The 12,500-nt window shown below is 39.9% G+C and overlaps 1 protein-coding gene across 1 annotated transcript; it reads left to right on the top strand.

The window, feature by feature from the left end:
• Nucleotides 1-3,991: 3,991 nt before the first annotated feature.
• LOC137991520 (uncharacterized) lies at nt 3,992-4,944 on the top strand. The gene is made up of 2 exons (XM_068836596.1): nt 3,992-4,383; nt 4,920-4,944. Exons 1-2 carry the CDS (start codon nt 3,992-3,994, stop codon nt 4,942-4,944), a joined length of 417 nt encoding a protein of 138 aa, XP_068692697.1.
• The last annotated feature ends 7,556 nt before the right edge of the window (nt 4,945-12,500 follow it).

The following is a 12,500-nucleotide window of genomic DNA, read 5'->3' as shown; positions in this document are numbered from 1 at the left end:
TTGAAACCCCTTAAGGCCACCCCGCAGGTCACTTACGCATTTGGTTAGATCCGCTGGACACGTTTGTTCGACTCTAACTTTGCCTAAATGTTACTTACAGAGGCAACATGAGTAGGGATGTGACAAAACAAAACAAACAAAACGTGGACCCGCCTTTCTGGAGCCCTTGATTTTTCTGTTAATATCAGAATTACAACAAGAACAACAATAACAATAGTAATTACTGAATTAAAATAAAACAAAACATTTTGTTCCGTACCACTGTTGGACATGTGGTTGCCTCTGATTCACATTCCAGCACGAAAACTCTTGCTGTGTACAAGGCACGTTTAATTCCGACATTTCATTTTTCATCAATTCTGAATAAGTCCGACCAGCAACTAAGTAAATATCCTCAACAACTGTGTAGCTCCCCGCTATTTTGTTTCCGCCATCTTGGCGTACTCTATGGTCAGCTGCTGACCAGTACCGTTACGAAGGGCACTTTCTCTAGTTGCACGTGAATATGGAGGACGATGGTGAGTGTTCATTTGCATTGTAATCCACCTATAATCTATGCTATCATTTCCAATCTATTGGGAAAAATAACATTTATATTTTCACAGTCCTATTTTCAGAGTCTGCCGGGGAGGATGACGATCTTTCTCACAGTGTATAAGTGATGAATGAACCGTGTATCCTATAATTTTGTCTCATTCCTTAGGTAAACCTCACTTCTCCGGGGTTCTAAGCTTACATACATGCAGCTGTCGCATAAAATGCTTTGGTTTTTTATTTTTATTTTATTTTATTTTACTTTTTTTAAAATTTATTCAACATAACAGAAGTTTACATTGCACAAGATAATACAAAAAAAAAAAGAGAAAACAAATACAACTAATGATCTGACATGCAAGCCAAAACAGGATGTAATAAGCAGCTAATCGCATACTGGCATGCACGAGAACTGAGTGATTAATCAAAGAGGGCGAATAAAGTAAATTAAATCATGTAAATTTCTCAACCTTGTTTTTAAAATTAATCTTATTAACAAATTCAGACAAAATAATCCAGCTCTCTTTTAGCTTATTTGAATAGATGTAATACATAATGTATAAAAAAGTATAGTTAAACTTTCTCACAGCCCCATGCCCAGCAAGGCATTGCTTAAACAAGCCAAACACTATTTCCTTAGGTTCTGGATTGAAAATAGTATTGTTTGAGGCATTAAACCACCCCACCACTTGATGAGTAAAAGACGTGGTGAATTGGCAGTCAAGAAAAGTGTGGCCTATGGAATCTGATTCGCCGCAATACAAGCAATCACTTTCACTTTTAATTCCAAATCTTTTCAATTCCTTTTTGGTCACTACAATTCGGTGAAGAAGTTTAAATTTAAATTCTCTTAACTTAGTTTCCTTACATGTTCTATATGACATCTTAAAACATTCTCCCCGTGAGGCACTGTCAATTGGAAGTATTTTACTCCAACGCTGTAAGCCAGCTGGAGGTGACTGGTGTAGTTTAAAATTCAAGAGCCGATCAAAATCTCATTCATTTTGTCTCATTCCTTAGGTAAACCTCACTTCTCCGGGGTTCTACGTCGATAAATATTAAAATGGAGTAATTAATTTGTTAACTTTTTTTCTTGTGTACAGATTCAATGAAACAGAAGTACCAGTAATAGTAATTAGCGATGGAATAGTGAGTGTGTTTCGTTCTCATCTTTAAGCTTACATACAAGCAGCTGTCGCATAAAATGCTTTTGTTGATATTTTATAAAAAAGCGATGAATTTGTTGACGAACTCAACTTCAAACTTCAAAAATTGAGTTCGCCTTCAAAGGTGAAACAGGAGGCGGACGTTTTTTCGTCAAGGTGAGTTGCGTTTTGTTCTTTTTTTTTTTTTCATATTTATTCGGTAATTAGGCTTACTAAATCTAATTATTTTTTTATGTGGGAAGCAAAGCAGAACAACACTGGATTTCTCGCCAGAAAGGTAAGGAAGAAAGCAACAAAATAAATAAACTTTATTCAGGCCTAATGTGAACACATACAGTGCATTAAGGGGAGGAGCGTTGTCCTAGTTGCTATGCTATGCACGCAAATTCAGCTTCTTCATTACCTAGAAAGAAAGGCAAGCAAGGTACATCAAATCAAAACACAAGGAACTATGTAAAACTGATCCTGTGTCTGCACTGCTGGACATGCAACTGGAAGAGGAAAAGGCTTTTATCCGGTCAGTTACAGTTGATAGGAACTCTCCCATCATTGTACTTTTTTCAGGTGAACAGATAAAGGACATAGCAAAATTCTGCTGCAATGATGAAGGGCCAAATTCACTACTCTGTGTTGACACGACATTTAACTTTTATGTAGTCATAAATACATACAAACATTTACAGCTAATAACCAGACGAGATAGCATTGTTTCCAGTGACTCCGGTGGACAACCCCATATAGTCTCAGCACTTAAAAATCACAAATATAAATGCAATGCATCTTGCATGCAGTTCAAGTCTCGCAAAGTTTGTTCACATACTCTTCCAGCTGCAGCAGACAACAAAGATTGCAGGAGTCTGATATAACCCCCAACGTTTCTCAGCTCCAGTACCAGAATCAACTCCAAGGTGGACTGAAAATGGTATTCACAAGGGTATCTGCACAGAGGCCTCCTAAGCCAGCATCAGATCCAGATAATGACAATCCCTTCGAGATGATTGAAATCCATGGTAACATCCGTAAATGCACTGGATGTGGACTCCCTCTCAGGGATGGCCCTGCAAGGCACAGTATGGATGATTTAGACTCCAAATATTGCTTGCATCATAAAGAACTAGACCACTTTTATTCTGAAAAATATGCAAAATGGATCCCCAAATTGGAAAACAAGCATTTGCATATTGCAAAAGAATGTGTTCTAATTAAGCATAGCTGTTTAATGCATCCACCGTTGAGGTGTCTTTGAAACACACTTTGACAGCCAGGGACAAGGCATTTTTAGCACTGAGACTTTGAAGTGATCTCTGAAACTTCATTGCGACCCTGCCTTTAGAGTGTGCCCCTATGGCTTATTGGGTGTGAACTTTTTAAACCTGAATTATATGTGTGAATGTTGAAAGAATCAGCTGCTATAAGTTTAGCAAATACTTTTTCTGTTCAATGGTGAATTGCCTTGCCATTGGTTTTTCCGAAGTTTTTACAATACACTGAGTTCCTCAGAATGGGAACAAGTAATTCAAATCAGTGCCACCTTGTTAATCACCAACAAAACTTTGTTAGGTTCTGTTATGTTACTGTTAATTTAGCCTCATTAAGAAGATCATTTGTCGGTGTTACTGCTACCGCTTAGAAGAATTCTTGGATAATTAATAGAGATCATTGGCCATGGCCTGTCAATTCAGTGGTCAATGTTTCTTTGTATCATAAAAAAAGGATACAGTATTTGGTGAATATTTCAATCCATTACTTTCTCCAAAAAGCCGTTTTTACTTAAGCTCTTACTACACCTATTACACAAATGATTGCTTTGATATTTGAAAAAAATGATAGAAAAAACATTTTGCTGTTACCATACTACCATATGGTTATGGGATAAAATAAAAATTGTTGTCGTTGTTTGCTTCTGTGTATCACTGAGCAGAATTGAACATGCAGACTTTCAAATAAAAACTCACCATCCTTCATCTTGCAAGACGAAGTTCACGAGTTTGGTTTCTAATGGCATAGCTTTGCACAGTTTTTGACTTCAGTGTTGCACAGCACCGTGTTTACAAGCTTCGAAATTAGAACCAGACCATGTACAGAGGTTCTACAACCACCCGATTCGCACAACCCCTATGGGTGATACCCTCTGAAAGTGCACCAAATTACGCGGGCATCACCCCCTATAGTACGTACTATAGTACGGGAAATATGATAATAATGGCGGCCTATTGAGCAAAGAGAAAATTGGAGAGTAACGAATGAATGACATTTGCATTCTAATTCAAACACAGTGTCCACACTAAAGAATGTCCAGACCTTCCCCCTATCTTGGCAGTGTCCTCTCAACAAAAGCTGACATCGAGGCGGAGACTCTTCATCGCCTTAAGGCTGCAAGCTGTGCCTTTGGAAGGCTTCGTGAGAGAGTGTTAGCCAAGAGGAGTCTGAGGAAAGACACCAAACTCCTTGTGTACAAGGCTGTCGTGCTTCCGTCTCTCCTTTATGGCTCGGAGACCTGGACGACCTATAGGAGACACCTTAACGTCCTGGAAAAGTACCATCAGCGCTGCCTGAGACGCATCCTGAGTGTGACCTGGCAGGATCGACGGACAAATTCCAGCGTCCTTGACGAAGCACAATGCACCAGTATCGAGGCCATGATAATCGAAAATCAACTGCGTTGGACTCGTCATGTTGTCAGGTTAATGGACTCGCGCCTCCCCAAGCAGATCCTCTTCTGGCACCAGAGCACAAGGGGGGCAGCGAAAGCGTTTCAAGGACAATCTGAAAGCAAATTTTAAGGTGTGCCACATTGGTCTGACGACCTGGGAAGATCTGGCACGTGACAGACCCAGATGGAGACATGTAGTCCGGGAGAGCGTGGCGCTATTTGAGAAAGAGCGGCATCAGAAAGCGGAGGAAAAACGCCAACGCCGTAAAGAACATGAAGTTGCCACTGCTTTGTCACAGCAGGCCCCCTACATCTGCCCCGCCTGTGGCAAAGCGTGCCACTCTAGAATTGGACTCTTTAGCCACCAACGGGTGCACAAGACTAGAAGTTGAATAGACAATCTTACTCGTTTTCGAGGGATACCATGATGATGAGGATGAATTCAAACACAGTGTATTACAGAATTCGCTAATATATCAGGGTGTTTGGCCCCGAGCCGAGTTATGACGAAGAAATTTGTGCGAGCAATTGATAATTCAATTTCGCCAAATTATCATTCTTTTCAGTTCTGTTACTGAGGAACGAGAATAAAAATTGAAATAAGAGCGTTTTCAGCGGTTCTCTGGCGTATTTCGGATGGTAAAAGCACATTTATTGGATGGCTATAGCTGCCGGGAGCCGCGTACTATAGTACGTTATTCACCGGGCAGTTTTATGACGGGCAAATTTGTGGGGGAAAATCGAAAATATAACTTGGCCAAATTGGCATTCTTTTAAGTTCCCTTGCTTAGGAATGAGTATAAAGTTAAAATCAGTGTGCTTTTAGCGGTTCTCTGGCGTATTTTGGATCGTAAAAGCACATTTATTGCATGCCTATAGCTGGAGTCGCGTACTATAGTACGTTATTCACCGGGCAGTTTTATGACAGGCAAATTTGTGGGGGTAATCAAAAATATAATTTGGCCAAATTGGCATTCTTTTAAGTTCCCTTACTTAGGAATGAGCATAAAATTAAAATCAGAGCGTTTTTAGCGGTTCTCTGTCGTATTTTGGATCGTAAAAGCACATTTATTGGAAGGCTATAGCTGGAGTCGGGGTGTCTCGAAAACACAGACCTCGAAAACACAGACCTCGAAAACACAGACCTCGAAAACACAGACCTCGAAAACACAGACCTCGAAAACACAGACGTGTCACAAACATTCTAAAAAATAACAGCCTTTGCTCGCGAATGAGTTCGTCTTTTCTTTTTCTTTTGTTATTTGCTGTTTTGTTTCCAATTTCTTCAAATTTGTTTCCAATATCCAAAAGTCGATAATGAAAGGTGTTATCGGGCTTAAATAGCAGTTGATCAGTCAACGCAGAAAGGCTCAAATTGTAATGTGATGCAGTACAGATAATTATAGAATCGATGACCGGATGTCATGCAACGGTAATCGGCATTCGATAGAAGCAAATTGAAGAAATGAAACAAAAACAAAATCAAATTGGCTTTACAAAAGGAAAGGTTTCTTTATTTCGAATGCCCTAAAATAACAGAATTGCATTATAGAAAGGAGCAGGCCTGAACAGAAAAACAGGGAACGAAGGTCATGACCCTGGCATCCAATAAACTGCTAGTGCAAAAGTTCGGCGGGAAAATTCACCATGTGAGTTCTTGCTACAGTACTGTGCAAAAGTAATGAGAGAGAATTTCGACGAATTTCGTCTATTGTTCTCGCGAATTTTCGACGATATGTCGGCGAAATTTCGCGAGGTATTTCGCGTCGCTCAATGCGATATTTCGAAGAAAATGCGGCGAAATGATGCGAATTCTTTCGAAATTTCAAAGTAACGAACTTTCCTTCCCGCGAACTCTTTCGAAATTTCGAAGAAATAAACTTTTCTTACTTTCGAAATTTCGAAGAAATGAACTTTCGTTTCTTCGCATTTTCGAAGCAGTGAACTGTCGTTAAAAATACACTGTACATTATAATTGCAGTAACATACATAACTCGGAACCAAACGCGCTTTGTTGATTTATTCACACCACGACTGAAGAGCGTTTCAAAAATGAGCTAGAGAGATTTATCCTGCACTCTGCTTCAGTAGAGTAACTGCCCGTTTGTTTTTAGACAAGACAAAACTTCAAGGACTGAATCATAATGACAACAAGCGGGATTGTAAAACTCCACGATCTGGATTACGCATGCATATTTCTGGTAGAAATCTAACTCCGATTGAAGGTCAAGCTTGCAATGTTTTTATCCTCTTCATAGACAAAAAGCGCTTTCACTTGCATACCAGTAGTTCGAAAATGTGAATGATTTCAGAGAAACATAGAATCGGTTCAACAATTCACCAACGTCAAAAAATTATGACAAATGTCTATTATTTGCCGCTGGCTGTAAAACTAGTGTCGTCACACAACGCGTGACGACACTATATTAAGAACGGCTGCGTAGGACACTACTGTAAAACTAAGTAAATATAAGAAACAAATCTTGATTCATCATCTGGTTTATTTAAGGTTTACATTGCATTCCAAAAACAAAGAAAACGAATCTGAAATCTACCTAGATTACATGCAAAAATACACACACAGTTGCTAACAAATTAATCTTGCCTAGTTTGTTTGTCGCTACTTTTTATGAAGTTTTGGCAGCGTTTGTGTAGTCTGTTTGAATAAATTTGTTTGTACTAATTATTAACTGTTGAACTAGTGCAATTCAGAGTTTATTTTAACGCATTTCGGTGTTAGTCAGAGGAATCTTGAGCGTTCGAGTCTCTGTTAGTTGCGTTGGTTATCTTGACGGCTTGCGCGTGCCGCCTCTGCTGTTACAATGTACTTACCTCAGCCTCGAAATTTCGCTGCACTCTTCAAAACTTCGCAACACGCTTCGAGCATTCTTCGAAATTTCAAAACATTTCCTTCGAAATTTCGCGAATCTTCTCGAATTGTCGTTCGAATTTTCGCAGGAACATTCGCATACAATTTCGAAATTTCGAAAGTGTCAAGACAATAGCGCTTTCGAAAATTCGTCGAAAGCTCGGCGATATTTCGTTTCGTTCCAAAAATCGCTGGTTTTCGTCGAAAAGTGGCGAAATGTCTCGAAATTCGTCGAAATTCGCTCTCATTACTTTTGCACAGTACTGTAGTTGCGATGCGCTCGAGCTCTCCTCCAACAAACATGGCTTTCTTTCGAAAGTTCAAGCTTCCTCAGGTCGCAAGTAAAGAAAAATTTGGAAATTATATTGATGCCAAAATCCTTCGCTTCAATTGCAACAAGTTACCAGTTAAAGAGAGGATCAGGAAAGGAGCTTATGGCGGTGTTTATACGACCGAGTACAGATTGCCCGGAGATACCACAACGACAACAGTTGTAGTCAAGAAAATGCTCCAAGTCTTGGATGAAGAGGAGAGGAAGCTTTTCTTTAAAGAGGTAACACTTCTCAATGAGCTGCAACATAGAAACGTCGTGGAATTTAAAGCAGTTAGTTGTCAGCCTCCCGCCATGATGTTAGAGTACGTTTTTTTCGATTTTAAGCAATTGGCCAAGATGTTCGTGTCAGTACCCTCGCCGACTTTCTGCTGAAAATTGATGAATTCCAGTCCGAAGAATTCCATTCGATTGCTAACCATGCAGCTTTGGAAATTGTCGAGGGACTTGCTTATCTTCATTCAAAAGAAATAGCTCATAGAGATCTTAAACCTACCAACATTTTGATAAGCAACCAGCATTATGCCGAATTGTCAGATGATGAGGAAATCACGCGACAGTATAATTCCCGACCAATTGCCTGTAAACTCGCAGATTTTGGGGAGAGTCGGTCTTTACTCATTCAAACACAGTCTTTTCTTGCTACCAAGACGACTAGCGTCGACCGAGGAACAGTTGCGTTTATGGCGCCAGAGATTCTACTCAACAAGTTGCTGATATCTGGTGCTTGGATCGCTGATTTACTCCTCGCAGACATTTGGGCCCTGGGTATGATCTTCTTTTGTATGGTTAACCCTAGCCTTAAATATCCCTTTTGCTCGGAGATCCGATCTGTAGGACGTATTAACTCAACCATTGGTTGTCGCGATGGCTGCCCTTTCATAATCGATACCCACCCAGTCACGTGGGCACCTAGGAAAGGGAGTGGACTCCTCATGGTAGGAAAGCAAAGCTCGCCCGAAGTATGGAAGTGTATCTGTGTGTGCTTATGGCAGCGTTTAAAACGTGGAGGCGTGCAGTCAGACACGTCTCAATCACTGGCTCTTGTGTCACCAAAGACCAAGTACATGTAAGTGCATCATTTAAAAAATTTATTTGGTAGGAGACGACACGACAACAGTGCATTTCAGTTGTTCAGTCTCGAGCATTGATCTTTCTTGGGATCATTTGAACACGACTGCAAAGGAGGAGACATGTAGGTGAAAGTCGTTGGGAAGGGGAGAACTCGGTTTTCCTTCGGTGGAGCCAATATTCAGAGTAATAATCATTTTTTCTAATGCCACTTTTCACCCATGGCTTTTTTTAGTTTTATCTATTACATTTATTGAAATAATAACCTTACTTCAACCACTAACATTACTATTAATGTTAGCATTACTAACAATAGTTACATCACTTATAACAATAACATAGTTCAAAATAATTGATAACATTATAAAACCCATGATCTTAATTCCCCCTCCCCCCTCCAGTTACTATAGAGCCCAATCCTTCTATTTGGGCTTGAAACGGACAGCATTGGTGTCAAATCTTAAGATCCTTATAATTGAAACGACTTCTCTGATGCTATTCCCTCTTCTCTTAATGTTTGTGCTCACTTAGGTTAAAGATTTCCGAAGGACAGTCATCAGCCCATAGTGCAGGAATGCGCACTGCTCGTCCCAGTCCCACATAAGCCTCCTCGAACGCTACTAGTCTGCGTATCAAGCATTCTGGAAAGAACGAAGATATGCAACCTGTTTTGAATCCACCAGCACCAGATGATGAGTTGCTCTCAAATGATGAAGACAGTCTGGAGATGAATCCTCTCGCTTTAGGCAGCAAGCGCCCCACAAACAATGAGGAACGGCCACTACTGAAACCTCCCAGTGCTGGCGGGAAGTGTCCCAAAGAGGATACCTCCTCCAGGTATGAATTGTCACGATGGACTTTCCGCCGCATATAGGAAGCGTCCTGAGATTCTTTTGCATCCATTGACTTCTTTTTAAAATCACTGTCCTTATTAATTTAGGAGATCCTGGTGACTCCTTTGGCTCACCCTCGGGCGTTGCTGTTGATCTAGAACGCCCCAATTCTACTGCTGCGTTCCCACTGGGAAAAAAGAAGATTGTTGTTGGTAGCAATGGCAAGTCTGCAAAAGACTCAGTTGGACATGTGCAGGAGGTACGAAATTCTTTATTTTTGTTCTATACTTGAACTTGATCTTAGGGACTTTATTGCTTCTTTTTCTTTCTCTTGAAGACGCGTTCTTTGTCACTTAACTCGCCAATATTTCGGTTATTTATTTCGATCAAATTCTTTGAATGTGGGAACTTGAGGGTACCAAATTCGGCACTCTTTGTTAGCGTTGCGGAGGAAAGGAAATGGTAATTGAAGGGGGGAGTATCGAAGTAGAGCTTCAATTTCTGTGAGGAGGCTAGCAGATACTCACTCCAACAAACTTCACTTCACTTCACTTCTTTTTTGCTCAAAGCTATCTCAACCTTTACAGATCAACGTTTGACTATGTTCTCTGAGAAAAAAAAGTGCTCACGTTCTTTTAAAGGTGACCAGATCGAGTCCATCAATCATGTGTCAAAACTGTTAAAACTAGCGATTTATGCTGACGTAAAGACCTGCGTACTTAATGCGAAAACTAGTACGTCTGCGTACTAAAAATATTAGTATGCATGCCAAAAGTTGTGACGCAGATCCTTTCCTTACATTTTCACTATCAAGCAGGTGATAACTGGACACGATAAAACAACAAGAGCACTTCAAAATTTACAAAGATCATTCTTGCTGAACTCGATTAAAGTAAATGCAGATAATAGTGAAACTGAAGGTTACTGTTCAATTTTTGTTTACATAACGACACCACAAAATATTTCGTAGAGGAGGGGCGTTTAGGCTAGCTCCACCTTTTCCATTTTTTTATAATAAATTGTTAAAAAGTTTGAACGTTCTACTATCAGTCTCTGTGAAAACCGCATTCAATAGATTTCGTTAAGCACGTAATCCTTCAATAGTTGTAAAACAATCATTACAAAATTGTTGTCGCATGACAGTCGTGAGAACGTAAATTCCAAGGTTCTCAAGAGAAATCACTGGGCACTGATATGTAGTGGTACTGCTTAAAACTGATCATAAAATACGCTTAACTCAACAAATTTAAGGGCAGGAAAAAGGGATTACTCAAAAGATAGCCGAGTACGACCAATTTGAGGTCAAGCAGGTCAAAGATCATAATGACCTTAAGAACGCAAACAAGTTAGGGACAAAACAATGGTCGAATTCTAACACAAGAACACGTTTCCTGGAAACCAATTACTTAGATCAAAACATCGTAGAAAATATTCGTTTCTTCCAGCGAGCATACCAGTAAATACACAGTGCCATTAGGAATCAACTTGAATATACAAAATTACGTGTACCATATAAATCAAGTAACCTATTGATGAGAAATCATGGTACTTATCAGTCTTTGAAATCACACAAAATAACACTTACTACCTCAATAAATCAACAATTAATGAACCTACAATAGTAATGCTTGATGGCAAAACAACAAAGTGCGGTGTTTGAAATCAAATGAAGATATGATCCTCGCACTTACTAGACAATTTAAGCAACTGTCTCATGAACCTGAAATTTTCAGGTGACTTAGCCGGATTTGAACCCTAACTTAGCTAAAAATGGTGCAAGTGCTGAGAAACGTCCCAGAGAAGATTTACGCGATTCTTGTAGTACCACACCAACACCAACAGCTCACCTTGCCGACAGATCCGCTGTGAGCTCATCCAGATCTAAACAGGACTGTCGTCAGGAAGTGATTGACCTAGAGAGAGCGACTTTATATTTTGCTGAGAGGGTAAGTTCCCAGATTTTTACCTTGCCCTGAGCTTTTCTGAGTGTTGTTTACTGATATTCTGTTTTCATTATCATTTTTGTAGCATCGTTACTAAGGAATATTTGGTAACAAAGTGTGCGATGGTTGACCTTTTTATTTCTTTCTCACAGGATGATGGTAAAATCACGATATCCGATTCTGATAGTGACGAAGAGAGGATCTCTTATCAAAGTGAAGCGGTCTCTTCACAAGCTGCTGGAAACACAGGTTCGTTGAATTTTCTGAAACCTTCACAAGCCCGCAGGGTTTTCGTTTGAGGCCGGAGGCCGGACGTCTCGTCCGGTCGTTTCCCATTCCGTGTTCGGTACTTTCAAAGCAATATTTGAGATTTTTTAAATTTTTGTATTATTACCTTTTTTACCTTAAACATCTCATGAACTTACTGACTAGAGGATAACAGAATAAGCAATTAAGTTCCTCAAAACGGCCACGTCAATCTTTTCTTTGCTTATCAAGCAGAGTATTTTACTGGTTTCTATTTTCATTTAAACAAAATTGAAGTGACCATTTCGTTATCACTCCTGCTCGGCCAAGTCTAAAGAGAAATCTCCAGGCAAAACACACTACACGTGTTTGTCGAACACTGTTCATCGTTTTAAGAAATTAACAGAATAAACAAATCTTTTTCCTGACGGCCAATGATAAACGACTCAAAATTTTGTCGTTGCCAGTCCCCACTCCCACTTCCCCTACCAACTGTCCATTTTTATTACATATTTTACTTTTTAAAGAGAATTTCAAGAGTGAACTCAAGCCTTGCTGGGAAACTGATTCCTGGGTTCCAGAAACGCTGGAAACGGCATTTCTGAGTGTTCTATTTTAAAAATTTTCTTCAGGTGCCAAAACTGACTGTCACGTCCGGTGCTTTCAGAACTATGTCCACTAGTTTAAGAAACTGTCGAAAACCCTGAAGCCCTTTCGTAGGGTTCCTTACTTTATGCATTCTTTGATACACCTCTTGGTGGTTGGTCAGATTAAATTCCGTGCAAGGACTTACCCCGTCATTCGTATATTTTGCAGAGCCAGAGGGAAGACCTGCACAAGTATCTAATAGCTCA

This window comes from Montipora foliosa, chromosome 2 (genome assembly GCF_036669935.1).
Source record: "Montipora foliosa isolate CH-2021 chromosome 2, ASM3666993v2, whole genome shotgun sequence".
Classification (NCBI taxonomy): Eukaryota; Metazoa; Cnidaria; class Anthozoa; order Scleractinia; family Acroporidae; genus Montipora; species Montipora foliosa.
This window is presented reverse-complemented; position numbering and strand designations above follow the sequence as displayed.

Bases quoted from the DNA above. Each gene is read 5' to 3' on its own strand.
- LOC137991520 (XM_068836596.1), top strand. From the start codon at position 3,992: ATGTCCAGACCTTCCCCCTATCTTGGCAGTGTCCTCTCAACAAAAGCT. The intron at 4,384-4,919 runs GTTAATGGACTC...CATTCTTTTCAG, and splicing joins TGGACTCGTCATGTTGTCAG to TTCTGTTACTGAGGAACGAG.